Source organism: Chiloscyllium plagiosum, chromosome 14, assembly GCF_004010195.1.
Source record: "Chiloscyllium plagiosum isolate BGI_BamShark_2017 chromosome 14, ASM401019v2, whole genome shotgun sequence".
Lineage (NCBI taxonomy): Eukaryota > Metazoa > Chordata > Chondrichthyes > Orectolobiformes > Hemiscylliidae > Chiloscyllium > Chiloscyllium plagiosum.
This window is the reverse complement of record NC_057723.1, coordinates 21908137-21934154: the sequence shown is the minus strand read 5'-3', so window position 1 is coordinate 21934154 and position 26018 is coordinate 21908137. Positions and strand designations below refer to the sequence as shown.

Sequence of the window (26018 nt, the reverse complement as noted above, 5' to 3'; positions counted from 1 at the left end):
CCCATGTGTATACTGCCTGTTGCTTGCTGTAAAAGTGAATTTGTTCTGGGACTCCGGGTGTAACAGGATAGACCAGAAACTGTTGGTTAACAGTAAAAATCTTGTGCTCGGGGGCCAAACCATTTAAAATGGTGGAAGGGTCTGCTCCAATGGGGTGCATTTTGGCGGTGACCTTATTTAGTCCTGTATTAAGCCTGTAGCTCCCATCAGACTTTAGTACTGGCTATGTTGAGGAATTAGTCGCACTTGCAGTTCCTTTCAGAATTCCTTGTTTCACTAGTCCTTGCACTATCTCCACAACTGCTTTTTCTGCTTTGGGTTTTATTGGGTATTGCTGGTGGGGCTTATGCTCAGGTCCAGGAACACATATCAGGGCTATTTTAACACGACCTGTATCTAACTTTATTTCTGCCTATACTCTGGGGGACAGAGGCGCAAATGGCTCCAAATCCCCACTTTAAGGTTCCAGGGCCTACTGGTGACTGTAGCCACTTTGAAATAGTTGTGAGGTGACTTGTAAGTTTCCCAATCTCAGTCTTCCGACCATCCTGTCTGGGTCAAATCAATTTCCCTTTTGCACAATTAGAACATATCCTTTCATGAGATCGTTGCCCATTATGGCGCCCTTGTTATTTTAGCATATATAGAATCTCATGGTGATATGTTATTTATTTCTACGAGGGTAGTTTCACTTAGGTAAGCTGGTGTTTTATCCCCTCCCACCCCAGTTAAGTGAACCATTTTAGTTGTGTAGAGTAAGGGTAAGATTGTGATAGATACGGCGGCTCCGGTGTCTACTTGCATTTCAAATTTCCTCCCTCCTATTACTGCAGTCACAAATTCTCCCCTCTCCCTTGCCCTCACGAATGGGGCAGCTGGTTGTCAGCTTTACTGATCTTGTGACTCACATGGTTCTGTGGTGGTGCGCCACACATTTCTCAGCAACTTCATACGTTTCCAGTTCTTTTGCAGTGGCTGCAGTACTTTACATTGTTCCCTGGTCTGTCCCCTGTTCGTGAGACCCTACCCCCTCTAGCAAAGTGTCTCTGCCGGCCACAGTTGTGGCAAGATCATTTTATTCTATTCTTGCCTTCAGCCTGGTAGGCTGCTTTGTCAGGTCTTACCTTATTTAGGAGCTTCTGCATCTTGCACCCCGCTAGCCCACTCGACTAGGTCATCATAATCCTTATCAACCCTAATTAATTCCTCTTATTCAGAGGCTCCTTCCCCTGTACGTTGCTTAGTGACCGTGATTTTGCGCCAGTTCGTGGAAGCATTTCCTAGCACCCTCTGAATTTCTTCTTTAAAGTTGGTGAAGGGGGCCTGCTGCGCATTTATCTCAGCTGTGAGGGCGATGACATTTGTCTATTATCGTCCGTTGAAGTCTCGGGCTGCCGTGGCGTCGGGTCCACCAGCCACTTGCCTCCACTCACCCACTAGGCAAGCTGCCTGGACCAGCTGGTGTATGTCCCTCAGGGGTAGTTGGTGCCCTAACCGTACACTATCCAGTTCTTCCCAGTACTTGTTTTTTGTGCTCTGGGGCTGTAATTTGTCCAAGGAGGCCATATTCTGCTGCCTCTGCCCTGGAGTGAACAGTTTATAATTTGCTTTGGGTGGTGATTCTGTTCCTTCTCTGGTAACAGGTGCTAAGTTATATTCTTGCACAGTTCGTCCAACAGAGGGAGCAGTTGGTCACTGCTGGACAGTTTTGTAGGAGGGGAAGAGAGTCAATTTCTCTCTATTTTTTATAAGACGAATTCTAGATTTTTTATCCTACTCTCCAGCTCTGACTTGTTCCTGGTCCTTTCTCCAGCTACACGTGGAGGCATTTGCTCATTCAATAAACTTGCTAAATTGGTATTTTATACATTACCCCTTTTTTGTTTAAGTCAGTTTATGCTCAGCAACCCACAGTCTGGGATGGGTCCCAACCCCTTTTCTTCATTTTCTCCCAGATAGATAAGGGTTGATAGAGCAAGTGAAGACAGCAGATGCTGGAGACCAGAGTTGAAAAATGTGGTGCTGGAAAAACACAGCAGGCCAGGCAGCATCCGAGGAGCAGGAGAGCCCTCCTGAAGAAGGGCTTATGCCGGAAACGTCGATTCTCCTGCTCCTAGGATGCTGCCTGGCCTGCTGTGTTTTTCCAGCACCACATTTTTCAACCCTTTTCTATCTGTCTGTCTTGTATGGCTCAGTAAGGGAACCTTTAGTATCCCCATTAAAACTCTGATCTGCCATTTAGCAGGTTGTGTACCCCGGAATACCACCAACAGTAAAGTGCTCCTTACCAGTGGGCACTTCTCTACTTCCAGCCAACAATACTGTCCCAGCACTGTCTGTATGGCCACAACTTACTCCTGGCAAGGTGCTCTCTCTACCAATGGGACTTCTCCACCCTCGCAGCCACCACTACTAGTCTGCTGAGAATGCTGGCTCAATAGGTGGTGTTCTCTACTGGTAGGAGTTCTTTACCCCCCCCAAACACCTCTACTGACCCAATGCCTCCCAATAGGTCCAGAAACCTACCGCCACTATTTAAGCTGTTGTTCTACAATGGCTGACAGGGTATCACAGTTACTCACAGCATCCACTCTCCCCCAACTTCGTAAATGCACGCACCACTGAGGCTTGGCTCTTGGTCAGAGTGATCAGCTCCTCTTCCTCACCACATTGGAAATTACAAGTACAAACTGGACCCAACTTTTAACTTAATCTCTAACTGGACTCTGTTGTTTGCCCCTACAGAGTCCAGTATTACCTGACTTTGCCACTTATGCTTCACAACTCTCAGTGCCCTCAACACCTCAATTCCCACTTCAAATCCACTTCACATAAGAGGGGTAGTCCCTAACAACCATTTTTGAGCGAGGCTTTTGAGACAGGCATTACCTTGTCCTCTAGCTGTATCAGCACAAGCAGCAGGTTCTTGTAGCACTTAATATGGTTAAATACTTATTCTCCACAGACATGCACTAAAAAGAATTTTTGACTCAGTACTGTAACAGACATTACAATTGGCACACCTTTTAAACTGTGTCCTTGGCCCGGTCTCACACTTCCAGTTTGCAGGTGCAAATTGGTTTTCACCCCGGCCTCCTGATCGTGGCCTTCGACCAGGGCACCAATAATAAGAAATATACTCGCAACGCCAATTGTTATAGGGAAAATCACCAGTCTCAGAGTCAGAGTCGTGGTTCAATGACAGAGGTTATGGCACAAGGAAATACCGGAGCTCCAGGGACAGAAAGACACCAACAGCTGCGATTCTTCTCTCGACCCAGGGCACATGTCAAGATACTTTCATACATCTTGTGATGCAATAGCTGAGTGATGAGATTATTGCCTTTGTAACATGGTTTGTTTATGGCAATAATTGCAGAACCATTGATAGTTTTGATAGTCATTGTCAGTTCCAGCGCAGCCTTTGTTAATTTCAACATGGTTGTTAGTTTCAGCACTGACATTGCCAGTTTCAACGCCTGCACAGAAGTCCATGCTCTAGTAGTGGGTGCTAATTGCTCTTCCTGAGAAGGATGATTACTGCAGCTCTGGCTATTAGCACTCGGTATTGACTCCGTATCAAGCGGTTAGTATTTCTATCAAAGGTGTTGGCTCGACTTCAGCAGGCAGTGTATTTACTCATGTGTATCCTTTCGCCCACCTGCCTTAAACTAATCAATTAGGTTGCAAGTGCATTGTGCTGGCATTCTGGTGGCCCCAGACAGTATCTGTATTTGTTCTGCGCTCTCTCTCCATATCGTGGTTCAGCGGCCATCTTATGAGTCAAGTGGCCAACTGATGGCTCAGCGGCCATTTTGTGTGTGTAACCCTGCCCCATGCCACCTCCCACTTCAATGTCATTTAAATTACATTTTTCCTATTGCCTTCAATGTTGATTATCAGTGCCACTTGCCTTATGCATGTGACACTGCAATGATAGATGATGTAAATGGCATCATCTGCATATTCTGATATACTTATGATAGTTGTGCCTTGGAAGATGATGGCTTGAACATCTGCGTTAATGTCAATTAGCACATTTTGGCATGCAAGCCTCCACTACATGAGGCGCGGAGGATTTTTAAAATTATTATTCAATCGAAATGTGGACATCACCAGTTGGACCAGCATTTATTACATGGCTTGGTAGGGCCACTTTAGAAGGAAGTTAACTGTCAACCACATCGCTGTGTCTGGAGTCATGTGTAGACCAGACCAGGTAAGGAGAACAATTGCTTCCCTAAAGGACATCAGTGGACCAGATATTGTTTTTCAAAACAATTGACAATACAACGATTTTGCTAGTTCAATTTCAGATTTTTATCCAGCTCAAATTTCATCATGGAATCATCTACCATGTGATTCAACCACATGATTCCAAAGTCTCGAGTTATGGATTATTAGTCCAGTGATTTTACCACTATGCCATATCCATCTCGAGTACATCGCTTTAATTTAAGAAAGGCTCAACAGTGACTTTTCACCACAAAACTTTGATCAATCTTCTTAAGGAAGAATTTTATGTTGAGAACTAAGTCAACAGTAATATCCTTGTTGGAGAAAGGAAGCAGGTCTGGCAGTATTTATCAAGAGAAGCAATGCTTCAAGTCTAATATGACTCTTCTCTGCATCCGAGATCCTCTATCTTTGTTGCTCACTTTAGCAATTTCTCCCACTACTGCCCTCATCTCCTTTCCCTCAAGTTCTTCGAATGCAGGATTGAACAAATATAGCAGACAAAATTTAGTCATTCACTGTCAGATCTATTAAATCAGTACTCAAAATATACAGGGACTAATTCATTTTTGAAATTCCTAAAACAACTAGTAAAATTCAATCATGGAGTGACCAATTGGAGAAAATTGCAAGCCCAAAATCGTGCGCCTCAGAATGGGAAGTCCTAACCTAGAGAAATTCACCGACTGGACTGAGTTTGAAGCAGCAGCATTGTTGCCAGGATTGCAAGTAATGTAGTTTGACCCATTATAAAAGTCAAATCCAGACAGATAGGTTTGATTTGTGAAAGCAAGCATGATGAAATTAATAATATCAAGAGTCAAGTATAAAATGGTCAAGAGGGTTTTCATTAAAATTAGACAATACTCTACCATAGTAAATTCTTGCTTAGACAGATTTGACCACAGTTTTAGAAATACATAGCATAAGCATACTAGTATATCTAATTTGTCATCAAGGTATTCAGCAATGTCACTGACAACACCTGATGCAGCTTAGAGGTTATAGGAAGCAGCTTAAATGAAAGCAATCTTCAAGATTATGTACAACACAGCTTTATTAATTTTTGATTACTGCCTACAGTTCCAGCTAATATTTTCACTTGATCAATGATGGGGTCTTCACTGTAATTTCAGAAAGAAAATCCACTAAGGGGATAAAGAAAAAAAATCACTTTTGTAATTGTACAACCTTGCAGACATATTCAGATGTGTTGGTCAAAAGATTGCTGTGCAAATTAATAATTGTTTGATTTTAGATTAGATTAGATTAGATTAGATTAGGAGTGTGGAAACAGGCCCTTCGGCCCAACAAGTCCACACCGACCCGCCGAAGCGAAACCCACCCATACCCCTACATTTACCCCTTACCTAACACTACGGGCAATTTAGTATGGCCAATTCACCTAACATGCACATCTTTGGACTGTGGGAGGAAACCGGAGCACCCGGTTTAGTCAACAAATTTACAAAGATATAAAAGAATCAATTGTAACATGATAATGTCTCAAGAAATGGAAAGGCGGCAAAAGAAAGAAAAATAAATTATGTTCTTGGCATTAAACCTTCTCAGAATTACCCAGTGTTACTGTTAAAATGAGAGATTAGATTTCCTACAGTATGGAAACAGGCCATTTGGCCCAACAAGTCCACAATGGCCCTCCAAAGAGTAACCCACCCAGACCCATTCCCCTACCCTGTAATTTACCCCAGACTAACGCACCTAACACTATGGGCAATTTAGCACGGCCAATTCATCTGACCTGCATATCATTAGATTGTGGGAGGAAACCCGAGCACCCGGAGGAAACCCACACAGACACGACGAGAATGTGCAAACCCCACACAGACAGTCGCCCGAGGCAGGAATCTAGCCTGGATCCCTGGCACTGTGAGACAGCAGTGGTGGTGAAAGTGGTGAACATTTTTGTGCTGGATACAGGGAAGCAAGGCACTGAGTTACAAACCCAGAACAGATTTCACAAGACTACTGGGGAACTTGGCAAGAGTGAAGCAGTGGCGTCTCTGGAATATGGATGCTGTGTCTTTTTCTTTTGTGCAATGCAAGTGCCTGGGGAAAGGTCAGCATTTGCTGTATATCCCTTATTGCCCTTAAGAGCCAACAGTAAACCATTTCTTGAATTGCTTCAGTCCATCTTGTTTAAGTACACATACAGCACTGTTAGGGAAGAGAAGCCAGGATTTCTGACTCAGACGACACTGAAGGAACAAGATTAACATTGAGATAGGACTGATTTCAGGCAGGAATGGAAGGCAGTGGTTGTAATTATTTTTATTCGCTTGTAGGATATAGGCATCGTTGTGGCCAGCATTAATCACCCATCCCTAGCTGTCCTTGAGCGAAACGACTTAGGCAATTTCAGAGGAAAGTTGAGTGTCAACCACATTGGCGTGGGTCTGGAATCATGTCAGCCAGACCAGGTAAGGACATTAATGAGTTAGAGAGGTTTTTCCAAAATTGGCAATGATTTCACGGTCACCAGTAGATTCTTAATTCCAGATTTTTTTTAAACTGAATTCAAATTCCATCATTTGCCATGGTAGGATTTGAACTTTGATCCCTGGAACATTAGCTAAGTTTCTGGAGTAACAGTCTAGTAATAACACCGTCGCCTCCTTGAAAATGCACCCTGCATTTGTCTGCTCAAGGTTACCGTACACCAGTTATCAGCAGAGGCAATCTGAAAGGAGAGTAAATGAATTCATGTTTTAACAGCAGCTGCAGATTGGATTCTGAATGCTTCTTACTGAAACTTAGTGTTCTTTCTCCCCCAAGAACTTCACAACAGTGAAAAAGATAGTCAGGGAAATAGGAAACATTGCTTTCAGATATGAAATTTCAGGAAAGTTTTAGCCTAATTTATGCACCATTTTAAGCTGAAGATTTAGAAGACAGAGGGTTTAGCTTGTGGTTAACACAAAAGGTCCTTTAGCTTGAGTTCAATAGGAGGACAATCACAGGCATTGACCTCACAAAAATAACCACAATCAAAACAATATCTGGAATAATTACAGAGGTTACACAAATATTGATCCTTGACCACACATGATCAGTGCTCACTGGCCAAAATTATTTGGTCACTTTTTTTTAAAACCAATACAAGAATGCAGATTGCTTCAAATTCACACCATCACATCATAGACAGGACAATGACCAAATAATCTGCATTCTTGTATTGGTTAATAAAGGTTGTGATATTTCAAAAGATATGATAATAGATGGCAAACTCCACAGTCACACGACAAAAGGGAAAAAACTCCTTCAGAAGTGAGGAATAGAAAATATTTGAAATGTATTTCCATCTACTGCAGGTTTAAACTACAACTCAACAAAATACTTCAAGAATCCAATGACCAAAAAAGTGAATCAATTGTCTACAGGGGACCTTAAGAAACAAAACATCCAATTAGATTTGATTAAGACAACCAAACATGTATGACTGTGATACTGAACACTACTAGGATTTTTGAGTCTAATGTTACTGAGGTTGAGATTGCCAACTGTAACTGCTACACTTCCAAGTTCAACTCCTATGAACTCTGTTCATTGTTCATATGCCAACAAATTGCTGGCACAGCAGCTTCAGCAGTCTCACAAACAGTGCTCACATGTGTCCAAAAAAAAATGTCTTCGCTGTGTGGCAGTGCTGGTTTTGGTAAACAGTATAAACTTGCAGAAAGCAACCATTCAGCTTGTATTTATCAAATTAGTTATTTAGGTCAATACTTCTGAAGGGTGCCATTAACATGTACCACAAACTAAACTACAAAAGAACGTAACCAAAATGTAGAGGTGGATGACCCTGAATATACTTTCAGGCTCTCGTTCAGAAAACAATCAACTGCTTGTCAGTGGCCACTGTCTGCTTGAATGCAGAAGCTTTCATTCATACTGGAATGATTGCCAGTATCATGGGAAACACAATGTTCAATAAACCTCAGGATTGCCCCATTCTCTGCATACCAGAGAATACAAAAAATTCCCCTTATAGTGCCAAACCACCAAACGTTCTTGAAATTTTTGAAACACTAGTTTTGTTCAAAGCCATAGCTGTTTGTGTCACATCTAGAGGACATGACACACACAGTTTTCACACAGCAAAAATCTGCACAATTGCAGTCATAGTGTAGGACCATTACTTCATGGTATCAGCAAACTTCATGGCATTACATGCAAGCTGGACAGCAGGCAAGTTTTCAATGATGTTAAGAGTAGCATTTCTCTGGGCAAGAAGGGGTACTCTATCACACTCCTCTCTTGTGCCTTACAGATTTGACAGGTTCTAAGGAGTGAAGAGAGTTACTCACAGCAGAACTCCTGACCTATGACCTGGAAATGTAGCCAAATGGTTAGTTTGGTAAAGATTCTAGTCAATGGTAAAACTCAGGATTTTGATTGTATGGCACTTCATGATAGCAACTCTGTTGAATGTCAAAAAGGCAATGGTTAGATTCTCTCTTGTTGGAGATATTCACTGCTTGGTATTTATGTTGTGAATACTACTTACCACTCAATCATGTCAAGCGCATCCATATCTTGCTGCATGCAGACAGAATTAAAGAGCTGTACAGCATGGAAACAGATCCTTCAGTCCAACCAGTCCATGCCAACCAGATATTCTAACCCAATCTAGTCCCACCTGTCTGCACTGGTCCATATTCCTCCAAACCCTTCCTATTCATATACCCATCCAGAGGCCTTTTAAATGTTGCAATTGTACTAGCCTCCACCACTTCCTCTGGCAGCTCATTCCAGGCACGTACCACCCTCTGCATGAAAAAGTTGCCCCTTAGGCTCTTTTATATCTTTCCCCTCTCACTCTAAACCTACGCCCTCTAGTTTTGGACTTCCTCACCCCAACGAAAAAAATTTATCCTGTCCATGATTTTATAAACCTCTATAAGGTCACCCCTCAGCCTCTGACGCTCCAGGGAAAACAGCCCTAGCCTATCCAACCTCTGGGTTACTTCAGTATCAAAGGAGGTGCAAGTGGCACAGAACACAAGGCAAACAACAATGAACACACCCATTTGATAGAAAGAAGGTTATTGATAAAACAGCTGCAGCAAGATGTAGGGAATCACCCTGGAAGAGGTCCATAAGTTTCTTTGGATAGTAGGCATGACTCCAAACAGCAGTTTTCACCAATGGCCACTGCCTTCATTTTCGCTAGGTTCCCTGATGACAAACACATGTTGCCATGATGTCAAAAGCAGTCACTACTCTCTCATCTCTTGAAACTCTTTACAAAGTTTGGACTAACACTGTGCCAAGGTCAGGATCAGAGTTGCTCTGCCAAAAACCACTGGCAAGCAGGTCATTGCAGGTTGAGTGTCATCATTCTGATGATTGAAAGAGACGATTGGGACAGTAATTCGCCAGATTTATTTAATCCTGTATTTCCAGCACGTAATACCGGAGCAATTTTACACATCACCAGGTAGATGTTGTCCTGGAAAACATTGTCTTGGGGCTTTTGTTCTACAGCACAGATTTTCAGTACAACAGCCAAGATTTTGTCTACATCAACCGGTAGAAACGTCTTGTCATTACATGGAGTGGATCAATTGACTGATGTCTGGCATCAGATTTTGGGGATCTAATGGATGGATTACACACTTGATATCTTTGGCTGAAGATGGTTGTAAACACTTCAGCTTTATCTCAGGCACTCATGTGGGCTTCCCTTACACTGAAGGTGGAGACATTGAGTCTTCTCCTGCAGTTAGCCTATAACCATGTAACAAATGTATATGGCCAAAGTGCAAAATTTGACCTGATTGTCAGAGTTACACATCATTGAAACAGATTCTTCAGTCCAAGTCATCCATGCCAACCAAGTATCTCCAAACTAAACTAGCTCCATTTGGTATGTTTGGCCCCTTAATTTTGAACTCCCCAACCCCAGGGAAAAGACCCTTGCTATTCACCTTATCAATGTCCCTTCATGATTTTATAATCAAGGTCACCCCTCAACCACCTAAACTCCAGTGAAAAGCGATCCATCTTATCCAGCCTCTTATAGGTCAAAACATCCAGTTCCATGAACATCTTTTCTGCACCCTCTCCAATTTAATAATATTTTTCCTATAGAAGGGTGATCAGAACTGCACAGAGTGCTCCAGAAGAGACCTCGCAAACATCACGTACAACTGCAATGTGACATCCCAAGTCCTGTACTCAATGGTCTGAGCAATGCAGATATGCATGCCAAACGCTTTCTAGAATTCCTAGACTGTGGAAACAGGCCATTTGACCCAACAGGTCCACACCAACTCTCCAAAGGGTATCCCACTTGAACCCATTTTCCTACCCTATTACTCTCGATTTCCCCTGACTAATGCACCTAACCTACACATCCCTGAACACTTGTGATTCAATTTTCAATGAATTATGCACCCGAATACGAGATGTCTCTGTTCTCCAATTCCCCCAGAGCTGTATCAATACTAAGTCCTGCTCTTGTTCAGACTACGAAAAATGCAATACATCGCATCTGAACTCCATCTGCCATGTCTCTGCCCAACTGATCAAGGTCCCTTCGCAATCTTAGATAAACTTCCTTACTGGCTACTATGCCACAATTTTGGTGTCATCCACACAATTTACAAATCACACTTCCTATATTCTCATCCAAATAATTTATAAATGGCACAGAAAAGTGAACCCAGCAGGGATCGCTGCAGAAAACTGGTCCCAGGCCCCCAGTTCAAAAAACAATCCCCCACCATCAAGCTAATTTTGAATCCAAACGGCAAGCTCCATCAGAATCCCATGTGATCTAACTTTACTATATGTAAGCTTGAAAGCCTTACTAATGACCATGTACAGACTGCCCTCGCCTATATTCTCCATCAAGTTTGAGACACAGTTTGCGTTTGTTTGTAGTTTAGCATGCAGTCACATTCTTTCTGCACCCTTTCAAGTTTAACATCTTTCTCATAGAAGGGAGACTAAATTGAACAGTGTTCTAAAAGTAGCTGCAACAATGTTCCTTACAGCCGCAATAATGACATTCCAATTCCTATAGTTTCCTAATATTGGATCCACAAATCTAGCCACATGTGGGACAAGTGGTGTTTGTTCAAAGAGGCAGGTGGGTAGGATGCTTGGGATGTTAAACAACTTCTGTTTGTACCTGAACTCACCTCGGCCTGATGGTGATACTGAAAATGGGCACCTGTGCACATACTACTTCCCCACCTTGGGAACAAGGCTTCATCATGGATGCATGCCCTTTTTGAGAGAAGACTCCCAAGACACTGGAATTGACCTGTGTTATTCAGTGACCTGCCATGAATCTTGATAGCCAGGGGGAGGGTTATGTAGCAGGTACACGCTGGCAGAGGATCTTTGCTTTTTGGATGTTTAGCTTAAAGTCATACTTCCATATACCTCAGTGCGTGCATCAGCGAAAGCTTGGAGCTCAATCTGAATGCTTTCCCATGCCAGTGACAACAGCATACAATAACAACATGAATGACAGAGGTTGGGGTGGTCATGGTTCTGGACTGGGAACAACGTAGGTCCTGTGGATTAGCTCCATACCAGCTTCATTTATATGGGATGGAATGTTGCAATAAGGAAAATGGAAAAGAGCATTGGGACAATAACTCAGCCTTGCTTCAATCCAGTCTGCATATGTATTAGGACTGTGTAGGATCTGTTGCTGAGGATTGCAGCCTGCATGCAACAGACAGAAGATGGTGATGAATTTGTGCAGGCAACCCAATCTAGTCCCACCTGCCAGCATCTGGCCCATTTTCCTCCAAACCCTCCCTATTCATATACCCATCCAAATGCCTCAATGTTGCGGATGATGTTCCACACTCCTTCCTGGTTGACAAGGATTCACAAGGACTTTGAGGTCAAAAAGGGCCATGAATCTGAATTACAATAATTAACCATCAGTTGCCATATTGAGACACAAAACTGGAGAGAAAAGCTTTTTTTAAAAAACCTCATGCATAGGGTTGGTTTTAACTGCAGAAAATCGAGCAACAACTCCAAAGGATAGGGGCTGACAATTTAAGCTGCAGGTGGTGTAAGGAATTGAGGGAAAAAAAAACATGTAGGCAGCAGAAATGCATTGTGATCCTGTTTTACACAGGAACAAAGAGCAATCAGAAATTTGGATCATGTTCAAAAAGGAGCAACATTGAGACCATAAGATGAAAATCCTTGTGTCTTTTACAATAAGAATCAAAACTTCAAGGTTATTTTGATAAATTCTTGTGGAGATCTTCAGGTAATTTAACCCATCCATGGCTTCGCACTCGTTTGAAGATTTCAACACAAGACAAAGGTAAAACAAAAGGCATGCAAATACGTCAGAAAAAAAAGGCTGCATTTTGATGAAAATCCAACAGTTGACCCTTTATCCTGGTATATTGTGTTAGTTCATTATACTTTGTAAAGCAGTGCAATTTTGAAAGATACCTAACAATTTCTCACTGCACAACTCACCAAATACCATAAAGAACACAAAGACATACAACCAATTAGAGTTGCACATTTTCAGGGATTTATCGAGCAACTTTGCTGAACTTTTGTCCACTAAAATACTTGTATAATTGGAGAAGTTATATTGACAAGTTAAATAATTTAGATTTTGTAACTGGAATATGACCAAAAGGTTTAATTTAAAACAAAACTAGTCTCAAATTATGCCAAGAATGTTTTCACCACATCAAGAAAGATTGATTATATATGTTGACTTATGACATTTTTGGATTATAAAGGTTTTTCTTTCAAAGAGGATCACCAAAGACGATCCAGATTCCTGTTCTAAATAATGTACACACCCTATAGGATTAACAATTACCCTATTTGCATTAATTTAGGCACTGGATTAATCATAACCATAGTATAATGCCACTCTCTCCTAATTATGGGATTGGAAATAAAGGACTAAACAAAAATACTTAAATCCTTTAAAAAGGATGCTCTCAGATTTCATTTTTAAGTCAGCCTCTTCATTCAGAAACCTGCATATCATGAATGGCTCTCGTTTTAAAATAGTTGTGAAAAAAATATTTTAGATAAAGCAATTATCCTGTCAGCAAGCGATATCATTGAAAAGTGAATTGCAGATTGGTTTCTCTCTTCCAGTGATGGATAAGAGTTGGATGGAAGATAAGCCATGTTTTGCAAATAGTACTAATCCAGGCTTATGGTCAGATTGTTTGGGGTGGAGAAGAAAGTTAGGATTAAGTTGGCAAAAGTATTTTTTTCCTTACTTGTCCTACATCAGGATGCATGAATGAAGATGACATCGACTTATCTCAAAACATATCTCAATCTATGGCACATGGCAAAATACAAACAAAATAAATGAATTTTTTTAACGACAAAATTGAATAATACAGCAATTTTGATACCAAATTATGAGTAAGTTATGTGCAATTTTACCCTCATATCTGATGGAACTGTATGGACATAAAACGATGAACAGCAAAAAACAGGCTGCAATAAATTCATTCCTTTGACTAAACAAAGATGGGGAAGTAAAAGGAAAATTTTAATTAAATGCAGAATTGAATCTAAAATGAAGAACAAATCTGTATTTATGCACTGCTTTTCATATACTCAGGACATCTCAAAACACCCTGTAGCCACTATTTTGAAATGTAGGCACTCTCTTATTTGGTCAATGCACAAGATCACCACCACCTTCACACACGCGCGCGCGCGCACACACAGACACACACACACACAACTTTCCACCACTTCTCTTTTGTAAGGGTTGACCTTACAAAATTCACGTCCTAACTGCACCATAGATATACATGCATCAGCAGGACTCAGACTTCAAGACAGCTCACCACTATCTTAGGGGGCAATTCAGGATAGACAATAAAATGCTGCCAGTGTTCACATCATATAACAGAGTGAAAAACACAGTTATCAATCCCTGCATGGTAAATTCTGATGAATAACAATAACAATCTCCCTTCTGAATACAACTTTCAGGCAGAACACAGTTTCTTCTGGCCTAATTATTAGACTGCCCACCAGAGCATTTTGCTACACAACAGCCCAGAATTCCATTTGTTGATTTGAAATAGTCTTCAAAATTGTCTTGAATTTGCAAAGCTTCCCATTTTAGACTCTTCTTGGAAACCCAGCTGAATATTTACTGCTTTAACACTTTTTTTCCAGGTTGCCCATTTTTAACCCCTTTTGATGTGAAATTTATTGCACCTGATGTCAAAATCATCTCTAAATCTGCCTTCTGTTAATTCAATCAAAACACCTTTCACTTCCCCTGCATGAGAAGTTACTAGACACTTCACGTCTTCTCAAAGTTCTTCAACTAATTTCAATTGAAGACCAATCATACTTTTAGAAAGCCCTTTCACATTACACAGACTTGCAAACTTGCCACCATTTCTTCAGTCTTAATTTTCTTAAAATTAAAAACCTCTTCCTTAAAAACTTTAAACTTAAAAATCACTTTTAAAAATTCTTTCATAGGATGTGAGTATTGCTGGCCAGGATAATACTAGTCATCCATCCACAAACGGATGAGAGAAGGCAGAGAAGAGCTGTCTTCAACCAATACTTCACACGTTGTGTGAGGACACTGACAGTGCTGTAATGGAGGGAGTTCTCAAACCCCCTCTAACTCACCTGCTCCTTAACATAAAATTGTGCCACCTTGTTAGTGATCCCTCTGAAGGGGAAATATTTCTTCCTACCTATCCCTCAGAATCTGTTCTACACTCTGTCAGCTGCAATCACATTCTTCCTATAATGTGGCAACCAGAACTGCATACAGTAGTCTCACTATGGTCTAAATAACATTATATACAGCTTCATGAAAACCTCCCTGTTCGTGTAGTCAATGCCTTGACTAATAAGTATCCCATGTGTCTTCACCTTGTCTATCTACACCAAAGATATATGAACATGGAAACCAAGGTTCTCTAATCCTATATATTTCCTAGGATTTTACCAAACAAAATATACTACCTTGGTTTGGCGATCCTCCCAAAATGCATCAACCCACATTTCACGATTGAAATTCCAACAGCTACCGTTCAGGCCACCTGACCAAACCATCTGTATAGGGTTGTAGTTTAAAACTTGCCTCGTCACTATTTACCACACAGCCCTTTTTTTGGTGTCAAATGCAAACTTTTTGGTTATACCTCTGACATTATGTCTAGATAACCAAAGTACACAGCAAGAAACTCAGTAGAGGATGCTGTGATATGCCACTGGACACAGGATTTCAATCACACAAACACCTTTCAATTATCACCCTCTGCTTCCTGCCCTCAAGCCAATATTGGAGCCAAAATGCCCTGGATCCAACGGGCTGATAGTCTGCCAGGAAAGATCTTGTCATAAGCCTTAGTGAAGCCTAAGTAGATTACAGCAACCACACTATTCTCCTCTACCTACCTAGTCATTCAAAATTCAAACTATTTATGAGAATTCCTCCCCCTTATAAAGCCTATCCTTGACTATTCTTGATTAATTCTGGTCTGTCCAGGTGGAGATCAATTCTGCCCCTCAATGTTTTCCAAATGTTTGTCTACCACAGATGTAACACTCACTGGTCTGAACCTCTCAGGTTTATCCCTACCAACTTCTTGACTAACATTAACTCCCCTCCAGCCAGCTGGCATCTCTGATTGTGGCCAGAAAGGATTTGACAATGTCAGAGTCCCTGCAATCTCCTCCCTTGCCTCTTAAAACAGCCTTGGTTACATCTCAGCTGGGTCTTTCCAATTTTAAGTATGCCAAAACCACTAGCATCTCCTCCCACTCAATGCTAACATGATCAAGTATATCACAGTTCCCTTAGCTGATTTTTACTCCACTATCCTTGTGGATAGAGATGCAAAGTATTTACTTAAAATCTCAGCTAGGTCATCTGGTTCCATATATAAAAAACATCCCACAAGAAAAATGGAACCCTTAGTCTCACCATTTTCCAAACATAAACAATCTGTTCTTGAGAGAGATATAATATGGGCCTTTCCCAATGACGTGCCTGCCACTTCTGATTGATGGAGGCCCATTACTGCTGACTGCACTTCCTTAAGCTGAAAGATGGCTACATCAAAAATGTGCTATTCACATAGCTCGCAGCCTCATGAATGCATTACTGTGCTTCCAAATGATGCTCAAGCCCAAAAACTTAGCTCAAGTTGATTGAGCCAGTAGCACTTCCTACAGATTTGGTCATCCGGCTACCAGAAGCAATGATTTTTCACATACTGCAGGTCATGCAACACATGGGATTAAGCTCCATTGTCATACCTTGTTTTAATCTAAAGGTACACCCTTGCATTAACTTTACTCTCTGTTACCTAGTTTGGCTTCTTTATGAAGACTGCTGGGGAGGGGTGTTATTTATGCTGATGTTTGGGTTGTTTGGAGTGGGAGGGTGTGGTGGTGGTGGTGGTGAATAGAGAAAAAAAGTGCGTTCAATAAGGAGACAGAACGAGAGGAGGAAAGAGAAGTTCTTTCAACCATCAGGACTCAAAACAGAGTTAACAATTTTGGAATAAACACTTCGTTCATTCCATCACCCACATTCCAAGGTGTCATCCTTTACAGCCTCATGCCAGCATAGCCAACCCATTTTCAAATATTTACATTTCTTGTTAGCATCTCGCCTCGCAATTATCTCTCCCCGCTTGTCAGCAATTGACGATGGCTTCTCTCTATCAGCACCATCACCAAGTACTCTATTTTCTTTCCCCTCACTTCCCCCAAACACCACCCTTGGTATAAAGATAACCCTTTCCTAGTATTCTACAGTTCTGATCAAGGGTCATGGGACTCGAAACTCTGCTTTTTTCTCTACAGATGCTGCTATACCTGCTCAGTTTCTCCAGCACTTTGTTTTTGCCCCAGATCTCCAGCATTCACCGTTCTTAGTTTTTATTTTGCTTTTTTCTTATTACTTTAATTATACTACTCCTGACTTTCACATTTCTAATGCTTAATTATAGACTTTTCTAATTTAGTGATTTACAGGTTAAGATATCCTTAACAGCATTTTGCTACGGATAAATTTATTGACTTTGTGATATTACTAGTTTTGTTTTCTCAACAAGAACCACCTGCAGGTCATGCTTCCCAACTGCTTCACTGTGATGCCAATTGTAAAACAGTTCACAGATGTTTTATTGCAATGCTAACTGCAGGACATTCTGCTCAAACACAGGCGTGGGGGGTGGTGGGAGATGAATGTTGAAGGTGGTGAATGGGCAGGCTGCATTGTCCTGGATACTTTAAGTTTCTTTAGTATTGTGGTAGATGAACTCAAACTAGAGGACAGCATTACTGACCTCTGCCTTCAAGATCATAGACAGGTTTTATAAAATCGAAAAGGCAATTCATTCACCACAGAATTCCCAGCCTATGATCTGCTCTTATGGCCACAGTACTACCATGACTTATCCAGTTCAGTTTCTACGTAACCCCAAGATGTTGATGGCTGGGATTCAAACATCGTAATGCCACTGAATTTCATGGGGAGATGTTTAAATTCTTTGTAGCAGATGCTAATTGACTGGCAATTGTTGTGGCAAGAATGTTACGTGCCACTTATCAGCCCAAGCCTGAATGCTGTCCAGGTAATGCTTTACATCGATACTTACTGCTTCAGCAGATGATGTTCAGTACCATTTGCAAGATCAAACATCTCCATTTCTGACCTTATGATCTAAGGAATGTCACTGATGAAGCAATTTAAAATGACTAAGCCAAAGCCAAAACTTTGAGGAACAACTCCAATGACAATTGGATTCAACCATGAAATATTGATCAGAATGGCATAGAAATTCAATGTTTAAATTTTTAGGTCTCAGATTATCTGGAGTTGCATTGAAAATCTATTTTCAAGTATTGCAATAGCTTGCATTTATGAAGCAGATCCAGCATTAAGTATTACAAGATGGTTTACAGATAAACAAATAACTTGTTTGTTGCTTGCTTGTACAGAACTAGAAAGCTGCCAGGAAAGAAACTGATGAAGCATTTCATTTTACACTCATCTGGACAATTTGCAAGTAACACCAAGTTATAGGGAAAACAACTTTCATACTGTACGGGAGAACAGTGCAGATGTGGGCAAGTGGACTTTGATTGGTAGAGGCATTGCCATGGAAAATGCACAAGTTACTGATAATTGTTAGTTAATTCCCAAACTTATTAAAATTTGAAATCAGGCAGATCATCTCCATTGGTCACTGCATTGCCTTTTGAAGTGAACTAGCGAATACTTGTTGAATATTTTGTTGAGTTGAAACAGGCATAGTATGCATATCCAATCTTCCCTGTCTGCAAGGATGATGTTTTGGTGTGTATAACAAATGTAGTTTCCAGTACCTGTAGCTGTGTCACTCTGTCAGCCAAAACCAAATTGGATTTCAGCATTCTTCTTTGACAATCAGGATTCTGTAGCAAATACTGACTAATTGCAGAATCATAACAAATGCTGGAGACAGTGTTGTGCGTTTTCCAAGTTGGTGCAGTACAGTCAGTACATGGTTTGCTGCTAAACTGCTCGGATATATAAAGTTTGATATAATCTGTTAGTCTTTTGGTAAGCAGCCTATATACCTAGCATCACACTGGCACAGAAACTTATTTACCACATTACCTGATTGGGAGATAGACAAAATGCATTTTTGACTCAGGCAGCATCCTGTTAGTGGCTAATGTTGCAACACTTGTTACCAATGCACTGTAGCAGGATGAAACAGCGAGCTTCATCTATTGCTCAAACTCCTGAAGTAGCTTACCCTTCCAGGATACTCTGAGGGTGACTTTGCACTTTTCAGAACCAAGAATGACAACCTTGGAACTCTCCATGAGCTTGCGCAATATGCAGTGAAAAATCTGATCAGGGTAGCCATTATCTCAGTATATTACTGACGTACTCTCTCAAGATACAGCTTACACACTGGACAAAATGACTCAACCTTATGTACAAAATTACTGATAAGGCCAATATTATAGCACATGGAACTGCAGGAATCTCAGGGCATATATTGACCAATGAATGCTGGCATTCACTTGACAGAAGTCGACAACCCTGAGCTAATTTCTCAACAAGGGAAAGAAAAGGAACACACTTGACTGCCCTGTATCAAAGCTGAGGGTGAGGTTTTTTTTTAAAATTCACTCACAGGAGTTGCTGACTGGAGAATATTTGCTGCCCACTCCTAGCTGATAAGGCCAATGTTATAGCACATGGAACTGCAGTACTTTCAGGCCTACCTACATAGCAGTGGTGAGCTGTCTACTTGAACCACTGCTGCCCACAATCTATAGTATGACCCAAAATGCCCTTAGGAGGGATTTCAGGATTTTGACCCAGTGACAGTGAAGGAATGGCAGGATATTTCAAAGTTAGGATCTTGAGTAGCTTGGAGGGGATCTTGCAGGTGGTGGTCTTTCCATGTAACTGCTGCCTTTGTACTTCTAGATTGAAGTGGGCTTCAATGAACTCCTACAGTGCATCTTTGAGAATAGTAGCAGCAGTGTGCACAGAGCATCAGTGATGGAGGGAATGGATGTTTGTGCTTGCTGTGCCCTGGATGGACTCAAGATCCATGTTTGTTGTTGAACCTGTACCTTGTAGATAGCGGACAGCCTTTGGACAGCCAGGAGGAAAGTTACTCACCATAGTATTCCTCACTTCTGACCTGCTCTTGTAGCCACTATATTTATGTGGCGAGTCCAGTTGAGTTTCTGGTCACTGATAACCCCAAGGGTGTTGCGAGTGGGGAACTGAGTGATGGTTAGATTGTCTCTTATGGAGATGGTCATTTCCTGGCATCTGTGTGGTGCAAATTTTACTTGCCTCTGGCTTGCTGTGTTCTCCCAACCCTCCTGCTTGTCTACCTTGGATTCCAACACCTGCAGGTTTTTTCTGTCTCAGACTTATCAGTACAAGCTTGCATATTCTCCAGATCTTGTTGCATTTGGACATGGACTGCTTTAGTATCTGAGGTGTTGCAAATGGTGCTGAACATTGTAAGATCAGAAGTAGAGATGTTCGCTGATTGCACAAAGAAGGGAAGGTCATTGTTGAAGTAGCTGAAGATGATTGTGCCAGGACACTACTTGAAAGAACTCTGGCGAGATGGCCTGCAGCAGAGATGACTGACCTCCAACAATCTCAACTGTCCCCTATATGCCAGGTATGACTCCAATTAGCAGAGTTTGTCCCTGATGCTCAGGCTGCTTGATGCCACGCTCAGTCGAATGAGGCCTTGATGTCAAGGGCTGTTACACTTAGCTCACCTCTGGAATTGAGTTCTTTTGTTCATTTTTTAACTAAGGCTGTAATGAGGTCAGAAGATGATTGACCTTGACAGAACCCAAATTGGACAGCATTGAGGTGATTGCTGAGCAGAGGCATCTTGGAGACATTAAGACAAGGACAGAAGGTTTGCTCTCCAGTTGACAAGGTTTATAATCATTACGCGTGGAGACTGAAACCTTTGTGGGGTTCATTAAAAAGCTTTAAAGCATCATTGCCATCATTATATAGTGGCTCAAAAGGTCACATGTTTCTAGCAGCACTCAAAGTTTGGAGACCTTGCTTATGACTTTCTCTGCATTCTCCATTGCCTTCGATACTATGATCAACTTTATCCTAACCATAGTGAGCGGCCTGATAATTTTTTAAAAAATCTTGTTTAAAAACCGAACAAACAGTATAACTTTATTATTTCCATTGGTGTGCTTACAACACCCTCCCCCCCCCAAATTTGTATTGGTTGGAAGATGACTTTATTTCCTCAAACTGTGTTATTCTGAGTTTATTCAAAATTAAAACGTACTGGAGAGATGCGTTTTATAATGCTTTGCTATAAAACCATGTTAATTTAACATCTTTTATGGTATAAAATCTGGCTTGTAAAATTTGACCCAAAGAAACCTGGTAAACCAAATCAGGAAGAGCAGAAAACCTTCTCTCATCAACGTTGGAAACCGGTGTGACAACTCTGACCAGGTACATATTCAGGTATACAATGAAGTACAAATTCTAACCAGAAAGAGGTCAAGAAACGTACATAGGATTCTTTGGCATGGTAGAATTGGCAATTATCAAACAATCAGAAAAGTAGCTGCAATGTAAACACACCCTCAAATACATTCTACTAATCTAAAATTGTGTTGACATGCATGAAAAACTACAAAAGTCATTCAACATCTCCAAGTATCAAAATTCAAAGTCATTTAATGCCTAGATCATTCACATTCAAACACATAATATTAAAGTCAATAAGATGTGTACATATTTGTATATACAATAACCAAAGCTTATGTTACTTACCCAGTCTGAGAGGCCATGGAGAAGTGTGTGAAGGTAAAAAGCTTCACTAATCTGAAACACGCTCAGGTCACATTTCTTCTTAAATCTCTTTTCACCAATTAGGAAATAAACATTTCTGTAGTTTTGAAAGAAATAAAAGAAACCCTGTTACATTCAAAAAGGGTTATATCTGAGTTAGTTATGCTTTGTATATCTGGAAGTAGAACAATTTTAAAGGAGGCAAGGTTCCACATAAGTATTCACCCCACTCCTCTTTGTCTGTTATGCTATTTATGCCACTCTTAAGTTCAGGGCCATCTCACGTCAACCAAATCTTGCTCTATTACAGCAGCCACATATAGGCCCATAAGATTGTACAGGCTGATTGTTTGTCATAACTTCCTCTCAAGTAACTCAACTGCAAGAAAATCTGCAGAGCTGAAACACCTCCCCCCCACAAGACAAACTCTCTCCTCAGATGTACCTTTAATAATTTTTTAAAAACTCTTTCTAAATGCAAATGTGTGCTATTGCCTCTTCAATTTTCTAATTCAACTTCTCACTTTTCTGCCTAAATTAATAGAATTCTCCTTTAGTATACTCATTTGTCTGTCAAACTTTGAATCTCCTCTCTTCAGCCTTTCGGAGGCATGTGATGATCCACTTTTAGAATGGGCTATACTCAAGCCTCACTACTCCCTGGATTGTCACTAAAGTTAAAGGTTTAATCAAATCTCAAAATAACAATACAAATGATACAATTGTACTACAGGCAAACAGATCAACTTAGACTCTACACCTTCTTAAACTTCTAAATACACATGGAGGCACATATAGAATACCACGAAAAAAATGTCGTGGATGGAGAAAAATATTAGAGGATGACAGTTTAATAGAACCAGACCACAGGATTCAATGAGCTGTCCTTCTTATTCTAAATCCTTCTGATCTCAGATCTTTGACCCAAGTTCCCTCAGTTGTTCACTCAGGAAATAGGGTGGTCAGTGCACTAATTGCTTGGTATCTCAGTCACTGGTTAGAAGCAGTAGCTTATAGGCAATTGATGAGTGAGAATAACCAGCTACCTTCCAATTCGCTGTTAAATACACACCCATGGTGCCAATGAGCAATTCTATCACTGCTTGACCAAGATACAGTGCAACTACAACTAATTGCACTTAATGGTTTTAAAACTACAATATTTCATTGCAGTTGCCTTGGTTGAAAGCAGCCTCCTTTACATGTTCATCAATCCTGTCTCTGCTGATTGTTGCTTCTTGCTGGAGTTAATTCTATATGTATTTCAGCCAATCCACAATGGGAAAGCAACAGTTATAGGATGTGCTATCACAAGGGGAACAGATAGATATTCCTTCAGCTGGAGACATCAGGAAAGTAAGTTGCTTCCTGCTGCCAGGGTCAAGAGAATGCAATATACAGTGCTAACTACATACGTAGCAAATAAAATTCCTCTCATCTCACTTAAAAAGATAACATTTTTAAACTGCACGCCTAGTACAGTCTCATCCACAAATAATATGCATAGCCAGAAAGTCAAATGCGTTTACAAATTACTATAAATTAATTTGGACTACAATAATTACTTAAGTGATTAACCTTGCCTCTGGAGAGGTATCTGATGTCCACTGATGTTGGTGAGGCCTTCCATACTTTATACTACGTTTATGTTGTATAAAAATAGGAGAGATATCAAATGAATATTTTGCATCAGTTTTTACTGTGGACAAAGAAATTAAGGCTACAGAACTCGGAAATAAATATTGATGTTTTGAAAACAGTTCGCATAACAAGAGGAAGTGCTGGAGGTCTTAGAAAATAGAGGTGGATAAATCTCTGGGACCTGATCAAGTGTATTCCTGGATGTTGTGGGAAGTTAGAGAGGAAATTGCGGGGCCCCAAGGAGAAATATTTATCACCTGTAACCACAGGTGAGGTGTTGGAGGACTGGAGAGTGGCCATTGTTGTGCCAATATGCAAGAAATGCTGTAAGGAGAAGCCTGGGAACTATAGACTGCAAGTGTGACAAATTTGATGGGTAAGTTGTTGGAGGTGATTCTGAAAAATAGGATTCATTGAATTTAGAGAGGCAAGGACTGATAAGGAATAGTCAGCATGGCTTTATGCACGAGAAATTAGGTCTCTCAAACTTGATTGAGCTTTTTTTCAGGAGGTAACTAAAAAGATTGATTAGGGCAAAGCAGTAGATGTTGTTTGCTTGGACTTCAATAAAGCCTTTGATGAGGTTCTGCATGGTACATTAATTAGTAAAGTTAGATCACAGGGATTCACGGTAAATTTGCCAATGGGATACAAAATTGGTTTTACGGGAGCATACAAAGGGTGATGGTGGAGGGCTATTTTTCAGACTGGAGGCCTGTCACTAGTGCTGTTCCACAGGGATCGGTGCTGGGTCCATGTTTGTTTTGTCATTTAGATAAATGATTTGGATTAAACTATGGAAGGCTTGACTAGTAAGTTTGCATAGAACACTGAAATTGATGGTATCGTGGACTGTGAAGAATGTTATCTAAGATTACAAAGAGATCTTGATCAATTGGGTCAATGGATTGAGGAATAGCAGATGGAGTTTAATTTGAATAGATGAGAGGTATCACATTTTGGTGAAACAAACAAGGGCAGGACTTATACAGTTAATAGTAGGGGTCTGGATCGTGTGTTAGAACAGAGATCTAGGGATTCAGGTACAGAATTCTTTGAAATGTGTGTCATGGGTAGACGGGAGTTAAGACGACACTTAGCACACTTGCCTTCATTGCTCAGATCTTTTGAGTCACGCGGAGGTTGTAATGGATACTGGTGAGGTCTCTTGTGGAATACTGTGCACGGTTCTAGTCGCCCTGTTATAGGAATGATATTATTAATGTGAGAGGGTTCAGAAAATATTTATTAGGATTTTGTGGTAATGAAACATTTGAGTTTTAAACTGGAGAGGTCAAGATTTAAGTGTAGGAGGTTGAGGGGTGGTCTTATAGAAGTTAATAAAATCATGAGGGGCATAAATAGCAAGGGTCTTTTCTGTAGGGTGAGGGATATCAAAACTAGGGAGCATATTGTTAGAGTGAGAGGTGAAAGTTTTAAAAAGGACATGAGATACAATTTTTTTTAATATAGTGGATCACATGTGGAATGAACTTTCAGAGGAAATGATAAATGTGGGTACAGTTACAACATCATGAGGGGCATAAATAGCAAGGGTCTTTTCTGTAGGGTGAGGGATATCAAAACTAGGGAGCATATTGTTAGAGTAAGAGGTGAAAGTTTTAAAAAGGACATGAGATACAATTTTTTTTAATATAGTGGGTCACATGTGGAATGAACTTTCAGAGGAAATGATAAATGTGGGTACAGTTACAACATTTAAAAGATATTTGGATAAGTTAATGTATAGGAAATGTTTGGAAAGATATGGGCAAAATGCAGGCAGGTGGGAGATTAGTTTGGGAACATGGTTGGCATGGATTAGTTGGACTGAAGGGTCTGTTTCCATGCTGTATGACTATGACTCTGCTTTAAACAGCTTTATTTCATTTAAAGTTAATTTGTTGCAGTAATCTTCTCATTTGGATTGATTCCAACAAAACACCATTCTGAACGAGGTCCGCCTCATCTTCATTTTAGTTAATACATTTGACAGTAATGATTGGGAAGAAACATTCAAAAGGCATTATTTCAAACTATTTGCAGCTCCACAGCTGAACCAAGACAGCACAAAAGGTCGGTAGATAAAGTAGACAAGGTTGCTAACCCGCTCCATTTGACAAAAAGAAGTCTAAAAGCAAAAGCTGTCTGCGCCAGAGACAACTTATGATCAGTCATAACTTTTAAGTTCAGGGAAAGTGATGATGTAGTCGTACTGTCACTGGACTAATGATCTAGAGATCTCGGCAATGTTCTGGGAGTGTAGCTTTAACTCACACCATAGCAAACAGAATTTGCTAACATCTAGTCTAAATGATGACAGTGAAACCTTGCTGATCATTGTAAAATCCATCTTATTCACTAATGTCCTTTGGGGAAGGAAAATTTTCTATCTTTACCCAATTTTTATCTTAGCTGCGGATCTAGAGTAAAATCTATGTTATTGGCTCTTATCTGTCCTCTGAAATGGTAGAGCATAAAGTTGCGTCTGCTGCTGAAAAGCACACAAAAATTAAACTGAATGGACCACCATCTGACATCAACTGAATGGCAAAATTTAGCCATGTTGACCCAGCAATCTTTTTCACTAACAGAAGTAGCAGATTTGGAAAAATGTCTCAGACTAGTCAAGTCACAGCCTTATGTGGATCATATTCATGGAATCACCCCTTACAAACAATGTCAGAAAACACATCACTGTCAACATCCCAATAGGTGGCAGCACAGTGGCATACCAGAAGGTAGGTGACCTCAACAGTGACTCCCAAATGCATGAAGTCTCAAGGCA

At 40.7% G+C, this 26018-nt stretch overlaps 1 protein-coding gene across 2 annotated transcripts in view; it reads right to left on the bottom strand.

Annotated features, from left to right (window-relative positions):
• The window catches only part of aff4 (AF4/FMR2 family, member 4), a 103688-nt gene that overhangs the window by 56547 nt on the left and 21123 nt on the right, over positions 1-26018 (bottom strand). For both annotated transcript variants that reach the window (XM_043703319.1, XM_043703320.1), the window contains exon 2: positions 21572-21686. In XM_043703319.1, the coding sequence (XP_043559254.1) occupies positions 21572-21588 (17 nt within the window). In that variant the 5' untranslated portion in view covers positions 21589-21686. The remainder of the gene's footprint in view (positions 1-21571; positions 21687-26018) is intronic.